This window comes from Trachypithecus francoisi, unplaced genomic scaffold (genome assembly GCF_009764315.1).
Source record: "Trachypithecus francoisi isolate TF-2019V2 unplaced genomic scaffold, Tfra_2.0 Lachesis_group11, whole genome shotgun sequence".
NCBI classification, from domain to species: Eukaryota; Metazoa; Chordata; class Mammalia; order Primates; family Cercopithecidae; genus Trachypithecus; species Trachypithecus francoisi.
Genome location: NW_022681456.1, coordinates 90469846 through 90495943, shown reverse-complemented (window position 1 = coordinate 90495943; position 26098 = coordinate 90469846). Strand labels below are relative to the sequence as shown.

Here is a 26098-nt window from a genome sequence, read left to right as displayed (position 1 = left end):
CCAAATAGGAAGAGAGGAAGTCAAATTCTCTGTCTTCACAGACAATATGATTCTATACTTAGAAAACCCTAAAAGGCTCCTAAACTGATAAACAACTTCTGTAAAATTTCAGGATACAAAATCAGTGTACAAAAATCAGCAGCATTTCTGTATGTCAGTAATGTCCAAGCTGAGAGCCAAATCGAGAACACAAGCTCATTCACAATAGCCTCAAAAAGAAAAAATACATAGGAATACAGCTAACCAGGCAGGTGGAAGATATATCTACAATGAGAATTAGAAAACACTTTTGAAAGAAATCAGAGATGCCACAAATGAATGGATAAGCATTCTATATTCATGAATAGGAAGAATCAATATTGTTAAAATTGTCATATTTTCTGCAGCAATTTACAGATTCAGTGCTATTTCTACCATTTTTCACAGAATTACCCATAGTCTATTCTAAAGTTCATATGGAACAATAAAAGAGCCCAAACAGCCAAAGCAATCCTAAGCAAACAGCACAAAATCAGCAGCATCACACTACCTGACTTCAAACTACACTACAAACCTATAGTAACCAAAACAGCATATTGGTACAAAAACAAATACAGAGACCAATGGAACAGGTTAGAGAACCCAGAAATTAAACCATACACCTATAACCATCTACAACCATCTGATCTTCAACAAAGTTGATAATAACAAGCAATGGGGAAGGGACTTCCTATTAAATAAATGGTGCTGGAATAACTGGCTAGCCATATGCAGAATGAAACTGACCCCTTTCACTGTATACAAAGATCAACTCAAGATGGATTAAAGACTTACATATAAGATCTAAAATGATAGAAACCCTAGAAGAAAATATTGGAAACACCATTCTGAACACAGGCATTGACAAAAATTTTATGATGAAGTTCCCACAAGCAATTGCAACAAAAACAAAAATGGACACGTGGGACATGATTAAACTAAGGAGCTTCTGCCCAGCAAAATAAACTATCAACGGAGTAAATGAACAACCTATGTGATAACGGTTTTGCTGTGTGCCCACCCAAGTTCACCTTGAATTGTAATAACCCTCACATGTCAAGGGAGGTGCCAGTGGAGATAATCATGGATTCAGTTTCCCCCATACTGTTCTGGTAGTAGTGAATAAGACTCACGAGATCTGATGGTTTTATAAATGGGAGTTCCCCTGCACAAGCTCTCTTGTTTGTTACTATGTATGTCATACTTTTGCTTCTCCTTTGCCTTCTGCCATGATTGTGAGACCTCCCCAGCCATGTGGAACTGTGAGTCCATTAAACCTCTTCCTTTATAAATTACCCAGTCTGGGGTATGTCTTTATTAGCAGTGTGAGAACAGATAAATACACTACAGAATAGGAGAAAATATTTGCAAAATATCCATGTGACAAAGGTCTGATAGCCAGAATTTATAGGGAACTTAAATAAATCAACAAGCAAGAAAACAAATAATCTCATTAAAAAATGGGCAAAGGACATGAACAGACACTTATCAAAGGAACACACACACATGGCCAACAAGCATATATATATATAAAGCTCAGCGTCACTAATCATTAGAGAAATGCAAATCAAACTGCAATGAGATACCATCTCACACTAGTTAGAATGGCTATTAAAAAGAAAAAGAAATGACAGATGCCAGCTAGGCTGCAGAGAAAAATGAATGCCTATACGCTGCTGGTGGGAATGTGAGTTCAGCCACTGTGAGAAGCAGTTTGGAGATTTCACAAAGAACTTAAAATAGAACTAATATTTGACCTACCAATCCCTGGGCATATAGCGACATCCACTCGGTCATGGAGACCCTAACCCAGTGGTGCTGGAGCAATTAAGACAAAGACATAGAACTAGAGTGCAGAGTGGGAATCAGGGGGCTGACAGCCTTCAGAGCTGAGGGCCATGAACAAAGTTTGACCCACATATTTATTGACAGCGAGCCAGTGATAAGCATTATTTCTATAGATTATAGATTAGCTAAAAGCATTCCTTATGGGAAACAAAGGGACAGGCTCTGCCTTGTTATCTGCAGCAGGAACATGTCCTTATGGCACAGGTCACTCATGCTATTGTGTGTGGTTTAGGAACGCCGTGAGTGGTTTTCTACCCTGGGTGGGCCAGGTTTTCCTTGCCCTCATTCTGGTGAACCAATAACCTCCAGTGTGAGCGTCATAGCCATCACGAGCATGTCACAGTCCTGCAGAGATTTTGTTTATGGCCAGTTTCTCATGGCCTGTTTATGGCCAGATTTGGGGGCCTGTTCCCAGCAGGCATATGCCTAAAGGATATGAATTGTTGTACCATAAAGGCAAATGCATATAGATGTTTATTACAGCACTATTCACAATAGCAAGACACGGAATCAACCTAAATGCCTATCAGTGGTGGACTGGATAAAGAAAATATAATACATAAATACCATCAAGTACTATGCAGCCATAAAAAATAATGAAATCATGTCCTTTGCAGCAACGTGGATGCAGCTGGAGACCATTATCCTAAGCAAATTAATAAAGGAACAGAAAACCAAATACTGCATATTCTCACTTATAAGTGGGAACTAAACATTGAATATACGGAGGCACAGTGATGGGAACAACAGACACAAGGGCCTACTTGAGTGGGGAGGGTGAGAGGAGGGTGAGGATCAAAAACTTGCACCTGTCAGATACTATGCTCACTACCTGAGCGATGAAATCTTTTGTACACCAAACTCCAGTGACACACAATCTACTCATGCAACAAACCTGCACGTGTACTCCCTGAACCTAAAATAAAAGGCACAACAATTTTTAAAAAGGCATGATGGATGACTAAAGCAAGAAGAAGCTATCTCAACAGTTTTATATGTGCTAATATTGAGTGATGTCAATATATTGTTAAGTAGAAAGAAATAAAATTACATACTAGCAAATAAAATTTTATCTATTATGTTCATTAATATCCTTTATGTATATGCTTGTTTATTGATAGAATAACACTTGTTTATCTTAAATGATACTCTACAAATTAGTGGCTACCTCAAGAGCGACACTACATAGCCATAGTTTGGCCTTGTAGCCCTCATAAATCAATATTTTACATGAGTATCACATGCTTAGCATACAACCATATCAAATATGACTTTAGATATAATATATGTAGTACCTGCATGGGAATTAGCTTGTAATCAGGCTAAGAAGATAAGAATGGCAAAAGTAGAGAATCACACAGAATGTCAATTAATACTCAGTTTTGTCACACAAGTATTTTATGAAGCCCTCTTAGAAGACTGCAGCATTCAGTGACCTCCTTCCCTTTGATTTTAAATAGTAATTATAGACTGTATCATACTGTAACATTAAATTATGTCTATCATTTTCTAATAGTTCAGTATATGATAGTCTTGTCTTTATAGAAAAGATTGTCAAATCCTTTGACTCTAAATCCATTTGTGTGATATATTACTGATATAAAGCAAAGTGACTGGATAGAAATCTCAGATATGAACAATAACACACCAATAATTATTATACCACCTGCTAATATATATATTTTGTGCTCATAGGTGATTAATAAGAAAACAAGGCACAGAGAGGTTAATTACATTGTCCTAAATTTAAAAAAAAAAAAAAAACCTACTAAGAGATATATTTAGGGTTAGAACCCAGGCAGGCTGACTCTGGAAATAGTGCACATAATGGTATAATAGATGGTGACCTTGCTCTGTTATTTAACCTCATTGACTTCTCTTCCTCCATTGCTAAAAGGTGGAAAATAATGACTTACTTTACAAAGCTGCTGTGATGCTTAATAAGAAAACTCCATTAACAGCTTTGTAATCCATGAAGCTGTATAGCCAATGTGAAGTATAACTGTCATCATTGCTATATTCATGCTGTTGTTAACCGGCATCATACAGGCTCACCTCACAGGAAAGCAAAGATTTCACTTAGATTTCTGTAGAGATAGTTTTTTTAAACAATCATTTACTGACTTTTAAACCTCAAAATGCATGTTTTTGCTGAGATTGCACAATATCTGTGTTCTCAAATAAGTTATATTCTACTGAAAAAGATTATCTGATAAGCCATGATGTGGTGAGTGCCATAATGAGGTTCTGAGTTCTGTACAGGGACCTAGTAGAGAGGAAAGGGGAAGGGAAGGATTTTGAGACTCAAAGAGTTAAGCACATTTCTCCTAGCATAGAAAGATTTGCAATTTCAAATTCTAATACCTGCCTGTGAGAGAGGCATTCACAGGTTTTATGTATTTATGCTACGCAGAAACCTCATGGCATTGTCTTTAGTCTCCCTTTCCGGCATCTTTTCCCACAAAGACTGTCCTTGACCAACACCAGAAATGAATTTGATTTCTCTAATGCAGGAGATAATTGGATTTTTCTTTATGGAATGCATCCCTTTAATGATTGTCTCTGCTCCTGCCAATTTAGCTGCGAGTGACCTGACATTGATCTGATGATATGACTTAAAATAAAGAGTTTGAGCTGGAGGTGACAAAGATCAGCTGCCTAGCATCTGAAAGAATGTTTTTTTTGCTTCATCTCACCATTTTCCTGAGAAAATGCTTTATCCTTGAATGTCATTTTTACAAAACATGCAGCTGTAATAATTGGTCATACAGCAGCAGATTGCGTCCTTCTAGAAAATATAATAAGTATTTCCCAGAAAGTGCCCTGGAGAAAACATTGAAAATTGAATAAAACCCACCCAGTAATCATTCTGTTCCTTGGAAATATTTATTACCATGTTGATTATTTCTGGAACAGGATAAATATTACTGAAGAGAATTAATTAAATCTTTTAAAAGTCTGATGCAACAAGAAATATTTATTTACGTATTTATTCATGTAACCTTTAGGTTTTGTTAAAAATATTTGACGTGAGACCTGTTATTAAAGAAGGTTATAAAGGTACAGTGGCTGAAATTGTATTTGGAAAAAATAGCAATTTTTTCCTCAAGAGGAGTTATGATATAAAGCTCTTTTTATTCCTAGGAGTATGTGAGATTTAAATTTCTCTGTTTTCACCTTTATTTTTTTTCAGTAACAATGTAATTCATTTGATTCATAGTTAATTTTTATTCTATCATCTTCCCTTTACTCCTTTTGATAAGTATCATGAATCATTTTGATGGGAAATACTATCCATGGGCATTAGTTTGAGTGAGAAAATATAATCCTGTAATTTAAAAGGATCAAGAAGAAAATAAACATGAAAAAATCATTGATGAACTAGTTTCCCTTTAAAAATAAGTAAAAAATGTTTTCCTTTTTGAATTCTTAATATTAGTTGCATTCACATTGATGGTGATTGACAGTTTAAAAAGGAATAAACTGAAAGTTTATATTAAAACCATGCATGATTGTTGAATCTTTTTTTATTCAACAATGAAGCCACATCATGTGAAATTATTGTAGGCCCTATGTTAGATAGAGCCTACATAAATCTGTAGTGTTACTCAGTGAAGGGGAATGGACTATCTTTGGTTCTCATCAACCAAGAGAATGTTGGGAACTCTATTCATAGAAATGACATTGAGAAATAATATGAAGAATTAATATCAGATCTTTCCTGTAAACTAGAATCCTTATCCACCATTCTGATTGTGTCATCTAAGTGAGCATATGAAGCAGTGACATGCTGGTGAATGTTTCCAGAGACCATTTTGGATGCCCCTGTTGAGAATTTATGTGCCTTCTACAGGGAGTCCAGTACTATTGAAGGGGTCACTGATCTAACAGGACTCCCCACTGAATCACCATCTTTCATCATAAATGATTAAATTTCACCCATATCAAGGCCACTGTTGAAAGCTACACTTAAATGCAATGATAAAGCTTTAAGCACAAGAGAAAAATTTATTTTAGTGGATGATGAAAATCTCTCTTACTCAATGCAATAAACCTCATTTCGTTTCTGTTTTCATAATTTTGAATCTATCTTGTCTGAATTTGAACATTATTAATTAAAATCATAAGTATTGGAATAGTGTTCTCTTCTCTTGAAGGGAAGGCAGATTTTCTGGAAATGGGAAACGTGCGTGTGTGTAACATACACACACACTTATGTAACACTTTTTTAAAGGAAATTTATTCTCCATCCTCATTGGATTTTTAAAATACCTTTCTAATAGATTAACTATTTATGATACTTTGAGCTTCTGCTGAAATCATTAATATGTGATGTGGTAAATGAGCAATGTATTTTGTTAATGGATCTTTAAAAACAGGTATTTATATCTTAATTTATTTTATCATTTCTTCTTGAGCAAATATTTTGGTCTAGTATATAAAAATCCCTTTGACATTAGAAGGGATAGAAAGAGCTTCACCATCAAGGATTTCAAAGCCTAGTGAAGAGAGAAAAAAGTATATAAGTAAGTAAAAGAGAAGGTAGAAGGTGATACATGACATGAGAAGGATGGGTCAAGAACCACAAGTTTTCTATAAGTGGGAGAGAACAGTGAAGACATCACAGTAGTAATATGACTTAGGCCTCAGAAGATGGGCAGAATCTGTGCAGGTGAGGAAAAGAGGAAGAACATTTTTAGATGAAGGCATAGAATTGTGGGTGAGAGAATGCTAGCTAATTAGAATAAATATGCTATAAAAATGGGTACGAGTAGTTTACCACACATATAGTTGGAAGAAGTAAGGAAGAGGAAAAGAGAAGATAATGTTTTGATTAATGATATCACTAAAAATCTAGACATCAGGGAATGCTTGAGTTTTGAATTTAGACAAACTTTTAAAGAATATAGTATTTTATTTGTTACATATGCTTTGTTTCTATGGTGATACTAATATTCAAAGGTACTTTCTTTATATAAGGTAATCTTAATATTAAAAAAATCTTAATATCTGACATGTTGAATGACTTTAAATGTGCTTATTCTGTATGTACAGTACAGTCAAATAAACTATTAGAGTTTTTAATTGAATGAAGTATATCCTAATTTTTGTTTCTGCATATGTTATAATGTTAAAATGTGTACTTATTCTATTCTCAATAGAATGTAAATTATAGGCTTATAGTTAAATCTGATTTTAAGATTTCTGAAAGTGCTAAATAAGTTCCTTTCATTGCTTCAGGTCACTGATATGATGCTTCAGGACAAACCCTATCCTGACTGGGGAAAATCCGCAAGAGCTTTCTGGAAGAAAGGAAATGTGAGGATCACTTTGTTCTGGTAGGAAATTGTTTCACTTACTTATTTCTGCCTTGCCTCATTCACTAAAGGACTTGAGTTGGGTGTAATTTTCCTTAGAGATACAGAATTCTATCTAGAGGGACATTTTTGGTACCTACTAATGCTCTATTAAAACCATTATCCTAATTATTTTATGAATTAATTTCTTCTTACATATTGTGTATATTCACATTTATAAAAGAGAAGTTTTGCTAATATAGTGATACACTTAAGATTTGACCGGAGGTAGGTTTTTGATTCAGCAAAGACAAGCTGTAATTTTCATCAGTAAAATCTGATATATAAAACTGTCTCCTATAAATACTAAATTGCCTAGTATATTTGACAGGATATGATTTTGCTCTGAGAAGTGATAAAGAAAAGGAACCTCTTTACAAATCACATCGGCTACATTGGCATTTCTTCTTTATGTAGTTTCCTTTAGCTCTCCAGCCCAATCATTGAAATTAAAAAATAATCCATGTCTTATGGAACTTTGTTTTTTGTGAAGTCACCATTATTTATGTGTATGTGAACAAGTTCAAACAGAAAAGTTAGAAATAGAGAGGCAGCAAGAAGGGCACTTTCACGTGGCTGTGGGACACTCCCCAAGCACAGTGATTCTACATGATATAATATACAATTGAATAATTATATAATCCCAAGAAAAGTTATGTAAACTAACACTTACAAAGGTTCTTTTTTTTTTTTTTTTTTTGTGGAACTCAACTAAAGCAGTGCTGAAAGGCAACTTTCTAGCACTAAATGCTCTTTATTTATTTATTTATTTATTATCATTATTATACTTTAAGTTCTAGGGTACATGTGCATAACGTGCAGGTTTGTTACATATGTATACTTGTGCCATGTTGGTGTGCTGCACCCATCAACTTGTCAGCACCCATCAACTCATCATTTACATCAGGTATAACTCCCAGTGCAATCCCTCCCCTCTCCCCACTCACCATAATAGGCCCCGGTGTGTGATGTTCCCCTTCCCGAGTCCAAGTGATCTCATTGTTCGGTTCCCACCTATGAATGAGAACATACGGTGTTTGGTTTTCTGTTCTTGTGATAGTTTGCTGAGAATGATGGTTTCCAGCTGCATCCCTGTCCCTACAAAAGACCCGAACTCATCCTTTTTTATGGCTGCATAGTATTCCATGGTGTATATGTGCCACATTTTCTTAATCCAGTCTGTCACTGATGGACATTTGAGTTGATTCCAAGTCTTTGCTATTGTGAATAGTGCTGCAATGAACATACGTGTGCATGTGTCTTTATAGCAGCGTGATTTATAAACCTTTAGGTATATATCCAGTAATGTGATAGCTGGGTCATATGGTACTTCTAGTTCTAGATCCTTGAGCCATACTGTTTTCCATAATGGTTACAATCCCACCAACAGTGTAAAAGTGTTCCTTTTTCTCCACATCCTCTCCAGCACCTGTTGTTTCCTGACTTTTTATGATTGCCATTCTAACTGGTGTGAGATGAAAAAATGCTTGTCAACACTGGCCATCAGAGAAATGCAAATCAAAACCACAATGAGATACCATCTCACAAATGTTCTACAGTATTTCCCCCTTACCTATGGTTTCCCTGGTTTTAGTTACCCTCGGTCAACTGTGGTCTGAAAATATTAAATGGAATGTTCCAGAAATAAACCATACATAAATTTTAAATTGTGTGCTGTTCTGAGTAGTGTGATGAAGACTCATACCCTCCCAGGAGATCAATCATCTCTTTGTCTAGCGTCTATCCATGCTGTCGATGCTACCTGCCCTTTAGTTACTTAGTAGCTATCTCACTTATCGGATCTATTGTCAAGATATTACAGTGCTGTGTCCAAGTGATCCTTATTTTAGATAGTGACAGCCCCAAAGCATAAGAGTATTGTTGCTGGCAATTTGGGTTAAGCCGAAGAGAAGCAATATGGCTTCCTTTAAGTGAAAAGGTGAAAGTTCTCTACTTAATAAGGAAAAAAAAAAAAAATCATACGCTGAGGTTAACATATTGTATGCTAAGAAATATGGTAAGAATGGATCTTCTATCCCTGCAATTGTAAAGAAGGAAAAATAAGTTCGTGCATAGGATATACAGGGTTTATACTATCCAGGACTGCAAGCATCCACTGGGGGTCTTGGAATGTATGCCCACCAGATAAAGGGACAACTGTAATTGATTATAGCTGGTGCTGGTGTATAGTATCCTGTATACCTGCCTTTTGAAACAAAAGAGAAAAAAAAATCTGTTTATTCTTGGATTTAATTCTGGCAGTTGATTTTTTTAATGCAAATGCTTTAAAAATCATAGTAACTAAGTACTTGAGGAAAATATACACTCTATCTTATCTTTTGTGCTTTAGCACTATCATTAAATGTTGCTGGAGATATATGACATTTTGAACTCAATTCTTAGCAGGTAAACAAAAATGGATTTTCAATACTGTTATGAAAATTAGTATGATTTTTTAGATGGGTATTCACACCTCATCTTCATGAGTCACATGTGGCCTATGGTACTATGTAACCTCCATCTTTTTTCCTATTTGTAAATTTCCCATATAGCTTTTGTGAATAATTATATTATAATTAATATAATTAAGTGTATAATTAATATAAATATAATAAATATAATTATTATAAGAAATATGTATTGATAGTATGTTTTACTTGAGGCAGTAGGCCAAAGACTCTACATCCTATATCTTTATTTATTTAATCATGACAATCCTGTAAGATAGGTGCTATTGTTACAGGCATAGGTCTCTGACTCCAGAGCCCTAGTTTTTAATTATTACACTAGGACTGCCTAGTTTTTAATTATTACACTAGGACTGCCTTTGTTCTAGGCGAACAAAGGATACGTCAGTGTGCACATTTCCAAATGATTAATGTTAATGTTAATTCTTGTTTAGGTAGGGTGCTAAAGAAGAACATACAGTTATTGGGAGCCTTCTTCCCTACAGAATTCTCTACAGGGGTCTTAAACGTCAGAATTTGAAAGGAGATAAACTAATATCAAATGTGTTTAAAGATGGTCTCTCTTGAAACAATATTTATTTACTATGTTTACATATGTTTCTTATTAGTGTACTGATATGGTCTCACTCTGTGTCCCCACCCAAATCTCATCTTGAATTGTAGTTCCCACAGTCCCCACTTGTCATGGGAGGGACCCAGTGGGAAGTAATTGAATCATGGGTGTGGTCACCCCCTTGCTGTTCTCATGATAGTGAGTGAGTTCTCATGAGGTCTGATGGTTTTATAAGGGGCTTTTCCGCATTTGTTTGGAACTTTTCTCTCCTGCTGCCATGTGGAGAAGGACGTGTTTGCTTCCCCTTCAGTTGTGATTGTAAGTTTTCTGACACTTTCCCAGCCATGCAGAACTGTGGGTCCTTTAAACCTCTTTTCTTTATAAATTACCCATTCTCAGGTATTTCTTCAGAGCAGCATGAGAATGGACTAATACATGTATCTTCAAAGGTAGCTGATTGATGACTGTTCTCTGCTAGTTATCAAGGTCACATGTATACTATTTGCTAGGGTAAGCCATGTATTATATAGGCCCCCATGATTGCTGTCATTAGCTGTTCTTAATCATGATTGCTGTTTCAGAGGAGAGAAATCCATTAATACGATTTTTTCTTTGAACATTATCACTCAGGTCTATATATCACTGGTGTCTTACAAATGCTTTATTTTTTATGTTTTGAGGCAAAGTCTTGCTCTGTAGCCCAGGCTGGAGTGCAGTGGCGTAGTCTCGGCTCACTGCAGCCTCTGCCTCCTGGATTCTAGTGATTCTCCTGCCTCAGCCTCCAGAGTAGCTGGGATTACAGGCACAAGCCACCAGGCCTGGCTAGTTTTTTTTTTTTTGTATTTTTAGTAGAGACAGGGTTTCACCATGTTGGCCAGGCTGGTCTCGAACTCCTGACCATGGGTGATCCACCCACCTTGGGCTCCCAAAGTGCTGGGATTATAGGTGTGAGCCACCGCGCCCGGCCTCAAATGGGTTTATTTTTAACATATGTGATAACATAGCCCAGTGGGTATTCTAAAATGTAGTTTAAATGCTGTAAAAATGATAATTTAATTAGTCACTGGCAAATAATATTCTTAGAGAGCAAACTAAAATTCACACATTTTGTAGTCATTGTTTCTGTAAAATTTTTAATAATTAGGCAATATATTAGAGAGATTGTTTTCACTGTTTTATATCAAAAGTAGTATTTCAAATCATTGCATAAAGTAACTGAAGAACAATTTAAATGCCACTTTAAAACTTTTTCCCATTTTATCCATTTCTATACATTTAGATTATCTTGACAACGGTATTCATGGTTTTAAAAAAGGAAAAGCTGATGGAAAAAGTTGAATATAGAAATTATGCGGGAAGCAAAGAAATCTTCCTTTTTGTTCATACTTTTCACATAAAAGGGATTTAGCAAGTAAAAAGGGCATTTGGTGTTTGGTTTGGTTTTGTTTTTTTAGCCCTAGGAGATAAAATACAAAACTCATTGGCGAGGTTTTAGATTAAATAAAAGACAGTATTTACATACTTTGTGTCGCCCACTCAAAAATGGATGTTTTCTTTTGATTTTGCTTTAGTTAAGGAAAGAGAGATTAGTGTGAAAAAAAAATGTATGGTGGAGAAAAAATTTTGCAAAGGAAATCTTTCTTAACTTGCAGTGTGACTGCATGGGAGTTTGAGCAGCACAACATGTAATTTTGTTCTAGTAAACGTATCTCTTACCTACTTGTAGCTGCTTTAACTCACAAACGCCTGTCAGAAACTGAGTTCTTCCTTAATTTTCAGTGATAGGTGTCTCTGCCTTGAAGAAAATGGTTCCTAGTTCTTTCTGCAATTGTGCAAAGATGAGGCTGCTGTAGCACCTGGGCTTTCATATTGCAGGGGAACCTCAATAGTGACTATATTTGAAAGGTGGAAAGGGGGGAATATTTATAGGTCTCTTCCAAAGCCCTTTTCCTAGCCCTTTTGATAATTAAAAAGAGCAAAGATCTAAGAATCTAAATGCTATGTGAATGCCTTGTGCTCTTCTATTTTTCAGAGGCTCTACCAACAACCATTTTCACTGACTTGTGTCTGAAGTAAAAGAACAGCTACATAAAGAACAAATAATATGATATTCATATCAGCTTCTATTCCCCTGATTTGTGTACTCTCAAGAGACACAATTTGTATGCCTTTGAAGGGAAGCATTTTAGGATGATATTTCCCAAAGGCTTAGCTTAAAAAGAAAAATAAGACAAAACAGACTTCTGTGATTAGCAGAGGAATTGGTGGAAGAAGGGATTGGGAGGTCTAGTGGTCATTAGGGCTCCACAAATACTCCAGGTCTTCACATTCCTGACATATAAGAGGATTTCACCTTTCTGCCCCCTCTGATTACATGACTTGCTTTGACCAAGGCAAATTTTTATTTTTTTATTTATTGAGACAGAGTCTTACTCTGTTGCCCAGGCTGTAGTACAGTGGCACAATCTTGGCTCACTGCAACCTCTGCCTCCCGAGTTCAAGAGATTCTCCTGCCTCAGCCTCCTGAGTAGCTGGGATTACAGGCACACACCACCATGCCTGGCTAATTTTTGTATTTTTAGTAGAGATGGGGTTTCACCATGTTGGTCAGACTGGTCTTGAACCCCTGACCTCGTGATCTGCCCGCCTCGGTCTCCCAAAGTTCTGGGATTACAGGCATGAGCCACTACTCTCAGCCAAAAGGAGCTCTTTTCTCAGTTGCAATTGTGGAAGCTGTGTCTAGCTGGAGCCCTTGTCATTTGGGTTCCCTGAATGACCAGGATAAAGCAAGCATCCTTGATAACACTGCAGACTTGTAGTTTGAGTGAGAAATAATCCACTGAGATTTAAGGACTGTCTGATACTATAGTATAAAATAACCCATTCTGATGTTTACAGAATGTCATCCCTAGAAATGGGGTGCTGCCATAATGGAAAGCTGAAATTTGAGTATTAAGGGCTGGGCAGCAAATGGCAAGGAAATTGATTCTGGAAACTGGAAAGATGGTAATCTGAGCACTACTGAGTATTATAGTGGCAAGTATTATAGTATTTGAGTATTATAGTGGCAAAGCAGTTGGTAAAACTGTGGTCTGTGATGACTTGGAAGCTCCAAGAGAAATTGGAAAGCAAAATATTCCTAATGTATTGCTGTGTGTATCTGTATACAGCAGCTGTGTACTCTGTTCCATCCTGGTTCATAGGATTAAATTTTATGTTTTCTCTTTTGGATGTGCAATGTTGTGTATTTTTTAAAGTACTTTCTCTACCAGTGTAATGGTTTGGATGGGGTATCTCTTAATTATAATTATCTTAATTCTTAACTGAGAAACAAATGTAGCAGCTGATATTCTTGCTGCTTTGAATATCATAGTTATTAAAGTCTAAAAAAAGGAACTTAGTTGTTTACCTCTGACCAGAGAAGAGTTAATCAACAAATGATTATTATCTTAATATACATTAAATATGGTATGGAGAGTAACATAACAATCATAAAAATACAATAAGGTAATGGAGACCTAAGAATCAGGGGAAATGACAGGCAGAAAAGTTTTGGTAATAGTATTAGTAACTAGTAGTTTGATGTCCCCTACGGAGCAACTCATTTACCATTATTAAGTGAAAGTGAATTATTATTTGTTTTTTGAGCCATGTTTCAAAACTAAGGGAGTGGAGAGTACAGGGGAGGGTTCCTCTGAGACAAGTTGAGACCTGAGACAGACCCCACCGACGAGCATTCTCTTTCTGGGATTAGACTGCTGCCATTGCCCAGGTCCAGCGCAAATTCCCCTCAGCAGTGCTGATTACGTGGTGCCAGCTCTTGTTTTCAGAATATCTTTTTTCTTCATTTCCCCTGCTGTCCAGAGCTCCCTTTGTGAGTGCCTTCTTTCTTTAGAATAAGGGATAAATGCATTAAGTGTATTGAAGGTTGAAATGCTTTGATGTTTGTTTTTGCACCAAGGAAGTTTTCTGACAAACTAGAGGTAGAATCTATAGGCAGGTGTCATGGATCAGATGAGTCAATCTCTGAGTTAGTTCTCAAAAAGTTAAATAAAACCTGTCTATAATGGCTGGGCATATAAGTGACTCATATTCCAGAAACCAAAGAGGAACCAATGTCTCTATGTGTAAGCTGGACAAAGATTTGCTATTAAGTGAGAGAAAAATACATGCTTACCTTATTTATATATTTGTTCATATTTATATCTTTCAATTGTGTTAGGCCTTCTGGGAATGCAACAGTGAACAAGAAACATACACCCTGATGAACAGAGATGCAACAATTGTTTAAAAATATTAGCAAACCAGACTGGGCACAGTGGCCCATGCCTGTAATCCCAGCACTTTGGGAGGGCAAGGTGGGCAAATCCCTTGAGTTCAGGAGTTCAAGACTAGACTGACCAACATGGTGAAACCCCATCTCTACTAAAAATACAAAAATTGGCTGGGCGTGGTGGCACATGCCTGCAATCCCATATACTTGGGAGGCTGAGGCAGGAGAATCGCTTGAAGCTGGGAGGTGGAGGTTGCAGTGAGCCAAGATTGCGCCACTTCACTCCAGCCTAGGCGACAGAGTAAGGCTCCATCAAAATAATAAAATAAAATAAAATAAAATAAAATAAGCAAACCAAATTCAACAGCACATTAAAAAGATCATGTACCATGACCAAGTGGGATTTATCTCTGGGATACAAGGGTGATTCAACATATGTAAATCAACCAATGTAATTATACATTGCAGTAACAGAATGAAGAATAAAAACCACAGTTATCCCAATAGTACAGAAAAAGCATTTGACAAAAGTCAACATCTTTTCATGATAAAAACTCTACAAACTTGGTATAGAAGGAATGTACCTCAACACGATAAAGGTCATACATGAAAAGCCCACAGCTAACATCATACTCAGTGGTAAAAAACTGAAAACTTCTCCTCTCAACATGCCAAGGATGCTCACTCTCCCCACTTCTTTTCAACATAGCACTAGAAGTCTTAGAGCAATTAGGCAAGAAAAGAGAAACAAACAAACCCAAATTGTTGCACCCAGACATAGGAAGACATTTAACCTATCAGACATAGGAGACATATTACCTATCAGTCATTACCTCTCTATTGAAATATCCTTATAATTATATTCTAGAGCAGCTATCATTGAGTGCTTCATGTATTCCTGGTGCTAGACTTTTCACAATCGTTGTTTCCTTTAATCCACACTGCCCCTCTACATGGTAATTATCATTATTAGCTGTATTTTAAAGACAAAAACCTGCTGTTTAAGTCGCATAGCTAGTGAACCTGGGATTCCAGTTTGGGCAGAGCCTGCACAGTACTGCACTGAATGGCTGCAGTTATTCTAAGATTTTAAGATATTTAACATATTTAAAAATGATTAATCATATTTTCTTGTTTTCTTTTTCTCTCTTTTTTTTGTTGAGACAGAGTCTGGCTCTGTCGCCCAGGCTGGAGTGCAGTGGCGCGATCTGGGTTCACTGCAAGCTCCGCCTCCCGGGTTCCCGCCATTCTCCTGCCTCAGCTTCCCGAGTAGCTGGGGCTACAGGCGCCCGCCACCGCGCCCAACTAGTTTTTTTGTATTTTTTTTAGTAGAGACAAGGTTTCACTGTGTTAGCCAGGATGGTCTTGATCTCCTGACCTCGTGATCTGCCCGTCTTGGCCTCCCAAAGTGCTGGGATTACAGGCTTGAGCCACCGCGCCCGGCCGATTAATCATATTTTCAACAAATGTATTTACTATAACCATTTCTTTCTCCTTGCAAATGAATTTGGGTTATGTAAAGAAAGACGAAATATCCAGGAAACCGTTGGAGTTTATCTACTTATGTTCTATTACCCTTTTGTTATTGACAAAGAAATTGAAACAAAAATAAGTTACTTGTCTAAGATCACAAAATTGATGTTCCTGTGGCAGTAAGCACCCAGGGCTATTGATTCCTGGTCTAGTAGACTTTTGACTGTTTCACGTTACCTCCCTTATTCTTTGTTGTTGTTATTTTGTATGAAAGCATCAAGAAAATTGAAACTGAAAGAGTTTGCTGATGATTAGATAACTAAACTAAAATAATTTGCTGATGATATTGAGATAACAATTCTTGTAAGTCAGTAGTAACAATCAGAACATTCTGTGTAGTTTAACTTGATATAATTGTATATCATTTTCTCTCAATTATGGAGATTAAGCAAGACAAAGATGTACAATGTATAGTTTAATTTGCCAATAAAACATGATGTATTACCAGAAACTTCACTTAAGTTCACATATAAAAAGCCAATTGCTGTTATTTTTATATTGTTTATCTTCAGGGTTTTCAAGGGCTTAATTTTTTTAAAACACATTTGCAAGGTTGAAATTAAATATTACAGTTGATATCCTAAATGTTGGCTATATTAAGCACAAGAAAAGTCCAGCATTTTATTGGAGGACACTAGAAGTAATAAGATACTATACATTATAGCTACTCAAATAATAACTCTACTCCTTGGAAAATAATGAGTTCAGTGTTCCTGCTAAAAGCATCTACTAGGGAGATAACATTCCAGCACTGATTGCAAGAATGGTTGGTATCTAAAGTTCTTTGTATTCTAAAATAATATAATTCTGGGTAGACTGTTTCCTTGTCTAAGGTCATCTGTGTGTTTGGACAAATATGAAGTATTCAGTATAATGATTAAGCCATCCCATTACTGGGTATATACCCAAAGGATCATAAATCATACTGCTATAAAGACACATACACACGTATGTTTATTGCGGCACTATTCACAATAGCAAAGACTTGGAATCAACCCAAATGTCCATCAGTGACAGACTGGATTAAGAAAATGTGGCACATATTCACCATGGAATACTATGCAGCCATAAAAAAGGATGAGTTTGTCTCCTTTGTAGGGACATGGATGCAGCAGGAAACCATCATTCTTAGCAAACTATCACAAGAACAGAAAACCAAACACCGCATGTTCTCACTCATAGGTAGGAACTGAACAATGAGATCACTTGGACTCGGGAAGGGGAACATCATGCACCGGGGCCTATCATGGGGAGGGGGGAGGGGGAAGGGATTGTGCTGGGAGTTATACCTGATGTAAATGACGAGTTTGATGGGTGCTGACGAGTCGATGGGTGCAGCACACCAACATGGCACAAGTATACATATGCAACAAACCTGCACGTTATGCACATGTATCCTAGAACTTAAAGTATAATAATAATAAAAAAAAACTTGAAGTAACATCCTAAGAAAATATTAAATTAGTTTTAGCATGCTCATTCCATAGAACACAATCTAGCCACTGTCTTTCCACTATCTTTGGAAAGATATTTAATGACATGGGAGGTGGAGAAATAAAAAGATACTAATTTAGGTACCTTTAGAAAACAGTGTGCTGACTGGGAATTTTAAGAATTAATACGAAGGGAACTAGACATGCACAACTGTATTAGTTGGTAGAGTTATTTCTCATGGGGTTATCAGTTAACAATTCTGAGCTTGCTTTACATGTTTGCTGGAATTGATTGATGAGTAAATGAATGGTAGATGACAGAATCCAGATTTCTCACTGTCAAAGACTGAAGTTACAGATAAGCAAGGGGTTGGGGACAGGCTATAATGAACAATATGGTACTGGATTAGAGTCAGAGACATCAGTATGAATTCATGTTTATCTTAATACATAGAAAGATGAATAGTTACAAGGATAATTTTAGCTATGTTTGTATATAGCTCACTCTAACGTAGAAAGATGGATAGTTACAAGGATAATTTTAGCTTTGTTTGTATATAGCTCACTCTATCTGCTGGAAGAGCTTAGATAGAGTAATACCTCAGTGGTAATGAGCACACCCACTGCCCAGATTTTATTTATTAAATAAATAAAAAAATTTTATTTTTCTCCAATAAAATCATTCTCCAATAAAAGGAACTAGGGCTCCTTGGAGAAATGACTGATTCTAAATCTGGGGTAGAGAATATAGAAGATGATCCTGAAGCATCATGTCATGTCAGAAAGTAAGGAAGTGTTCAAAAAACAGAATGATGGAGCATTTCAAAGGGACGCAAGAGTCAACCCAAAAGAGGTCTCAATGGCCAAAGCTAGAGAAATTTGGTCAACAAAATGAGTTACATAGTATTAGATTATAACCCAAACTATCAAGTACTCATGAATTCATACTTAGATAAAAATGATTAAATAAATAAGTAAATTGGAAAGAAGAGACAAATCTCCTGTATAGAAGAATTTACATAATTTATGTAGATATTCCTGTCCTGAAGATGGTGAAGCTTAACTCCTCAGTCCTTGAGTATGAGCTGAACTTTGTGACTTGCTTCCAAAGAATAGACTATGGAAAGTGGTGGAAAGTAGCTTTACAGTAGAGAAATCTGACAAACATTACCTTGACCTTGTGATGAAACTTAAAGTTGTCAGTGATAAGTCATGTTGATAGAATGTAGGTTAAGACCCTGTACATCTGTACCATAAAAATGCTGTACCTTTATAAATATTTTGTATCTATTTGGGTCCAATTTTTAAGACTATATCCTAGTTAGAGTAGAAAGAGAAAAGAGAAGGCCATCTAAGGGGCCTTCTCCCAAATTATTAATTAGTGTTCAGTTGTTTATAGCAGAAGATTTTGTTGTTGCCTACTTATGCATAAACCTCAAGGCTGTAGCAACTACTCTCTTAACACAGCCAGTGTGTTTGCCCTAGCATAAGCTTCTAACTATGGACTATTTCTTTACTGATATTATTCAGTACAGTGATATATCAAATATGCAAAAAGTTAGAATGTATTTGTGATCTATAGCTGATCATGTCTTCCTCATGAGCATCCACCTAACTGCTATAATGTGGGATATAGGGCTTCATCACAAAATTTTAGATTAGTAATTAATGATATCTGCAAGACTTTTAGTCTAAATGGTATCTTTCAGAGAACTCAGTCTTATTTGGTTAAGTCTATTTTGGATAAATGTTTAGTTTTTCAGTTCTCCTTCTTTCTTTTTTCTTTTCTTTTTTTCTTTTTTTTTTTTTTTTTTTTTGAGACAGAGTCTCACTCTGTCAACCAGGTTGGAGTGCAGTGGCACGATCTCAGCTCACTGCAACCTCTATCTCCCAGGGTCAAGCAGTTCTCCTGCCTCAGTCTCCGGAGTAGCTGGGATTACAGGCATGAGCCACCACACCCAGCTAGTTTTTTGTGTTTTTCGTAGAGACGGGATTTCGCCATGTTGGCCAGGCTGGTCTTGAACTCCTGACCTCAGGTAATCCGCCCGCCTCAGCCTCCCAAGGTGCTGGGATTACAGACATGAGCCACTGCGCCTGGCCGATCTCCCTCTTTCATTCCATCTTCTTGACTTCTTGACTTTATGATGATGGAGGAGGGGAAGTCTGTGTATCTTTGATGATCTCAACTGTTCATTTAGCCTTATGCATGGACAGTGATGGTTGAAGTCCAGCCTCCTGTTTGATCTTTTAATTCCTAGCCTTGTGTCTCTGGTTGTGAATTCCACTCACCTCCTCCTCCCTTAAGGTCCCCACAGTCCAGGGACTTAGTCTTGGACTGTTGGGACCTAAAGGGTCTTTGAGTCCAGGCCTCTGCAGTCTTCTCATCACCTTTGCATCCACTTACAGGAACTTCTGGGTCATCTGCAGGACTTTGTGACATTGGCAGAGAGAAAAGGAAGGCATCTGGAGCTTTCTCAGTCTTCTGTGCCTACCTATGTCCATTTACAAATGCCCTAGACTGTGATAATCATTCTTTTGTAGGAGAGACCTGCCATCTCCCATGGGCTACAGTCAGAGAAGCCCTGATGCACATTGAGTGCCTTCATGTGAATCTTGTCATTTCTGCACATCACCACTCCCTCCTTAAAGTAGATGCTGGTGGTATAGGGGAATAAGATCCTTGCTGTCTGGCTTTCTCATTCTTCTGTTCTTCTTTTGCTGCCTCTAGGTGGAAGGGAATATTTCCTCCATTTTCATGGGCAGGAGTTGCTTTTACATTGTGTCCATCCTGCCTATTCTCTCCACCTCTGTGGTCAGGTCAGTCAGGCCTCTTGATATAGCAGCTCTGAGATGTTAGAAATGAGGAACTACCGAGGAATAATGTATTGGCTTAATAGCTCCAAAACAGAATCCCCATTACATCTCTGCCCTGGTCTTGAATGCAAGTAGTGCTATAATGCCACAAACTAGGCTTTCTAGCAATATAAATCTCACAAACTAGGCTTTCTAGCAATATAAATCTTTCTAGAATGCTACATTCTCTAAATCACATGTTTTGGTGATTGTAGATCCAGGAAGGTGTTGAAACTATTTAGTGGTAAGTGTGAACCTTGATAAAAAGTCATAAACCAAGAATTCAAAAACTTTTTCTTTTTTTTAGTGCTAGTCTTCTTCTTTTAACTTTTAATTTAAGTTCAGGGGTACAAGTGCAGTTTTGTTACATAGGTAAACTTGTGTCATGGGGGTTTGTTGTACAGATTATTTCAATCACCCAGTATTAAGCCTAGTATCCATTAGCTATTTTTCCTGATCACTCCCTCCTCCTACCCTCCACCCTGCAAAATGCCCCAGTGTGTGAACACATAGACACATAGTAAGGAAAGGTTGTTTTTTCTTTTTTTTTTGAGGCGGAGTCTCGCTCTGCCGCCCAGGCTGGAGTGCAGTGGCGGGATCTCAGCTCACTGCAAGCTCCGCCTCCCAGGTTTACACCATTCTCCTGCCTCAGCCTCCCGAATAGCTGGGACTACAGGTGCCCGCCACCTCGTCTGGCTAGTTTTTGTATTTTTTAGTAGAGACGGGGTTTCACCGTGTTAGCCAGGATGGTCTCGATCTCCTGACCTCGTGATCCGCCCGTCTCGGCCTCCCAAAGTGCTGAAATTACAGGCTTGAGCCACCGCGCCTGGCCGGGAAACGTTTTTTTTTTAACCTTTCTTTACAGTCCTCAGTTCTTGGGCCATTCTATATGAATTTCTTTACACAAAGTTCTCCTTTTTCAGCATTATCATTCCAGTGTTTCTGTAGATGACTTAAACCTTTTGATTGTATTAAAGTCCCCTCAACCCCCATACCAGACCTTCTCCCTTCATGGTGGCTTCAAACTAGATCATCATTTGGAACTAGATCCTTCAATTTGTATGAATGTTTAATGGAGTCTTTTTCTTTTTTCTTTTTTTTTTTTATTATACTTTAAGTTCTAGGGTACATGTGCATAACGTGCAGGTTTGTTACATATGTATACTTATGCCATGTTGGCACCCATCAACTCGTCAGCACCCATCAATTCATCATTTATATCATGTATAACTCCCCAATGCAATCCCTCCCTCCTCCCCCCTCCCCATGATAGGCCCCAGTGTGTGATGCTCCCCTTCCCGAGTCCAAGTGATCTCATTGTTCAGTTCCCACCTATGAGTGAGAACATGCGGTGTTTGGTTTTCTCTTCTTGTGATAGTTTGCTAAGAATGATGGTTTCCAGCTGCATCCATGTCCCTACAAAGGACGCAAACTCATCCTTTTTGATGGCTGCATAGTATTCCATGGTGTATATGTGCCACATTTTCTTAATCCAGTCTGTCACAGATGGACATTTGGGTTGATTCCAAGTCTTTGCTATTGTGAATAGTGCCGCAATGAACATACGTGTGCATGTGTCTTTGTAGTAGAATATTTATAATCCTTTGGGTATATACCCAGTAGTGGGATGGCTGGGTCATATGGTACATCTAGTTCTAGATCCTTGAGGAATTGCCATACTGTTTTCCATAATGGTTGAACTAGTTTACAATCCCACCAACAGTGTAAAAGTGTTCCTATTTCTCCACATCCTCTCCAACACCTGTTGTTTCCTGACTTCTTAATGATTGCCATTCTAACTGGTGTGAGATGGTATCTCATTGTGGTTTTGATTTGCATTTCTCTGATGGCGAGTGATGATGAGCATTTTTTCATGTGTCTGTTGGCTGTATGAATGTCTTCTTTTGAGAAATGTCTGTTCATATCCTTTCCCCACTTTTTGATGGGGTTGTTTGATTTTTTTCTTGTAAATTTGTTTGAGTTCTTTGTAGATTCTGGATATTAGTCCTTTGTCAGATGAGTAGGTTGCAAAAATTTTCTCCCATTCTGTAGGTTGCCTGTTCACTCTGATGGTAGTTTCTTTTGCTGTGCAAAAGCTCTTTAGTTTAATGAGATCCCATTTGTCAATTTTGGCTTTTGCTGCCGTTGCTTTTGGTGTTTTAGACATGAAGTCCTCGCCCATGCCTATGTCCTGAATGGTACTACCTAGATTTTCGTCTAGGGTTTTTATGGTATTAGGTCTAATATTTAAGTCTCTAATCCATCTTGAATTAATCTTTGTATAAGGGGTAAGGAAAGGATCCAGTTTCAGCTTTCTACTTATGGCTAGCGAATTTTCCCAGCACCATTTATTAAATAGGGAATCCTTTCCCCATTTCTTGTTTCTCTCAGGTTTGTCAAAGATCAGATGGCTGTAGATGTGTGGTGTTATTTCTGAGGACTCTGTTCTGTTCCATTGGTCTATATCTCTGTTGTGGTGCCAGTACCATGCTGTTTTGGTTACTGTAGCCTTGTAGTATAGTTTGAAGTCAGGTAGCGTGACGCCTCCAGCTTTGTCCTTTTGACTTAGGATTGTCTTGGCAATGCGGGCTCTTTTTTGGTTCCATATGAACTTTAAAGCAGTTTTTTCCAATTCAGTGAAGAAAGTCATTGGTAGCTTTATGGGGATGGCATTGAATCTATAGATAACCTTGGGCAGTATGGCCATTTTCACGATATTGATTCTCCCTATCCATGAGCATGGTATGTTCTTCCATTTGTTTGTGTCCTCTTTGATTTCACTGAGCAGTGGTTTGTAGTTCTCCTTGAAGAGGTCCTTTACATCGCTTGTAAGCTGGATTCCTAGGTATTTGATTCTCTTTGAAGCAATTGTGAATGGAAGTTCATTCCTGATTTGGCTCTCTGCTTGTCTGTTACTGGTGTATAAGAATGCTTGTGATTTTTGCACATTAATTTTGTATCCTGGGACTTTGCTGAAGTTGCTTATCAGCTGAAGGAGATTTTGGGCTGAGATGATGGGGTTTTCTAAATATACAATCATGTCATCTGCAAACAGGGACAATTTGACTTCTTCTTTTCCTAGCTGGATACCCTTGATTTCTTTCTCTTGCCTGATTGCCCTAGCCAGAACTTCCAACACTATGTTGAATAGGAGTGGTGAGAGAGGGCATCCCTGTCTTGTGCCAGTTTTCAAAGGGAATTTTTCCAGTTTTTGCCCATTCAGTATGATATTAGCTGTGGGTTTGTCATAAATAGCTCTTATTATTTTGAGGTACGTTCCATCAATACCGAATTTATTGAGCGTTTTTAGCATAAAGGGCTGTTGAATTTTGTCAAAAGCCTTTTCTGCATCTATTGAGATAATCATGTGGTTCTTATCTTTGGTTCTGTTTATATGCTGGATTACGTTTATTGATTTGCGAATGTTGAACCAGCCTTGCATCCCAGGGATGAAGCCCAGTTGATCATGGTGGATAAGCTTTTTGATGTGCTGCTGAATCCGGTTTGCCAGTATTTTATTGAGAATTTTTGCATCGATGTTCATCAGGGATATTGGTCTAAAATTCTCTTTTTTGTTGTGTCTCTGCCAGGCTTTGGTATCAGGATGATGTTGGCCTCATAAAATGAGTAGGGAGGATTCCCTCTTTTTCTATTGATTGGAATAGTTTCAGAAGGAATGGTACCAGCTCCTCCTTGTACCTCTGGTAGAATTCAGCTGTGAATCCATCTGGTCCTGGACTTTTTTTTGGTAGGCTATTAATTGTTGCCTCAATTTCAGAGCCTGCTATTGGTCTATTCAGGAATTCAGCTTCTTCCTGGTTTAGTCTTGGGAGAATGTAAGTGTCCAGGAAATTATCCATTTCTTCTAGATTTTCTAGTTGATTTGCGTAGAGGCATTTATAGTATTCTCTGATGGTTGCTTGTATTTCTGTGGGGTCAGTGGTGATATCCCCTTTATCATTTTTTATTGCATCTATTTTATTCCTCTCTCTTTTCTTCTTTATTAGTCTTGCTAGCGGTCTATCAATTTTGTTGATATTTTCAAAAAACCAACTCCTGGATTCATTGATTTTTTGGAGGGTTTTTTGTGTCTCTATCTCCTTCAGTTCTGCTCTGATCTTAGTTATTTCTTGCCTTCTGCTAGCTTTTGAATGTGTTTGCTCTTGCCTCTCTAGTTCTTTTAATTGTGATGTTAGAGTGTCCATTTTAGATCTTTCCTGCTTTCTCTTGTGGGCATTTAGTGCTATAAATTTCCCTCTACACACTGCTTTAAATGTGTCCCAGAGATTCTGGTATGTTGTATCTTTGTTCTCATTGGTTTCAAAGAACATCTTTATTTCTGCTTTCATTTTGTTATGTACCCAGTAGTCATTCAGGAGCAGGTTGTTCAGTTTCCATGTAGTTGAGTGGTTTTGATTGAGTTTCTTAGTCCTGAGTTCTAGTTTGATTGCACTGTGGTCTGAGAGACAGTTTGTTATAATTTCTGTCTTTGACATTTGCTGAGGAGTGCTTTACTTCCAATTATGTGGTCAATTTTGGAATAAGTGCGATGTGGTGCTGAGAAGAATGTATATTCTGTTGATTTGGGGTGGAGAGTTCTATAGATGTCTATTAGGTCCGCTTGGTGCAGAGATGAGTTCAATTCCGGGATATCCTTGTTAACTTTCTGTCTCGTTGATCTGTCTAATGTTGACAGTGGAGTGTTGAAGTCTCCCATTATTATTGTAGGAGTCTAAGTCTTTGTAGGTCTCTAAGGACTTGCTTTATGAATCTGGGTGCTCCTGTATTGGGTGCATAGATATTTAGGAGAGTTAGCTCTTCCTTTGAATTGATCCCTTTACCATAATGTAATGGCCTTCTTTGTCTCTTTTGATCTTTGATGGTTTAAAGTCTGTTTTATCAGAGACTAGGATTGCAACCCCTGCTTTTTTTTGTTCTCCATTTGCTTGGTAGATCTTCCTCCATCCTTTATTTTGAGCCTATGTATGTCTCTGCATGTGAGATGGGTCTCCTGAATACAGCAGACTGATGGGTCTTGACTCTTGATCCAGTTTGCCAGTCTGTGTCTTTTAATTGGAGCATTTAGTCCATTTACATTTAAGGTTAATATTGTTATGTGTGAACTTGATCCTGTCATTATGATATTAACTGGTTATTTTGCTCGTTAGTTGATGCAGTTTCTTCCTAGCCTCGATGGTCTTCACATTTTGGCATGTTTTTGCAATGGCTGGTACTGGTTGTTCCTTTCCATGTTTAGGGCTTCCTTCAGGGTCTCTTGTAAGGCAGGCCTGGTGGTGACAAAATCTCTAAGCATTTGCTTATCTGTAAAGGATTTATTTCTCCTTCACTGATGAAACTTAGTTTGGCTGGATATGAAATTCTGGGTTGAAAATTCTTGTCTTTAAGAATGTTGAATATTGGCCCCCACTCTCTTCTGGCTTGTAGAGTTTCTGCCGAGAGATCTGCTGTTAGTCTGATGGGCTTCCCTTTGTGGGTAACCCGACCTTTCTCTCTGGCTGCCCTTAAGATTTTTTCCTTCATTTCCACTTTGGTGAATCTGGCAATTATGTGTCTTGGAGTTGCTCTTCTGGAGGAGTATCTTTGTGGTGTTCTCTGTATTTCCTGAATGTGAATGTTGGCCTGCCCTTCTAGGTTGGGGAAGTTCTCCTGGATGATCCTGAAGAGTGTTTTCCACTTGGTTCCATTTTCCCCCTCACTTTCAGGCACCCCAATCAGACGTAGATTTGGTCTTTTTACATAAT

The 26098-nt window shown here is 37.6% G+C and overlaps 1 protein-coding gene across 4 annotated transcripts in view; it reads left to right on the top strand.

Annotated features, from left to right (window-relative positions):
* Positions 1-26098, top strand: part of TMEM117 (transmembrane protein 117) — a 589216-nt gene that overhangs the window by 387640 nt on the left and 175478 nt on the right. For all 4 annotated transcript variants that reach the window (XM_033222348.1, XM_033222346.1, XM_033222347.1 and 1 more), the window contains one exon: positions 7108-7205. In XM_033222348.1, the coding sequence (XP_033078239.1) occupies positions 7108-7205 (98 nt within the window). The remainder of the gene's footprint in view (positions 1-7107; positions 7206-26098) is intronic.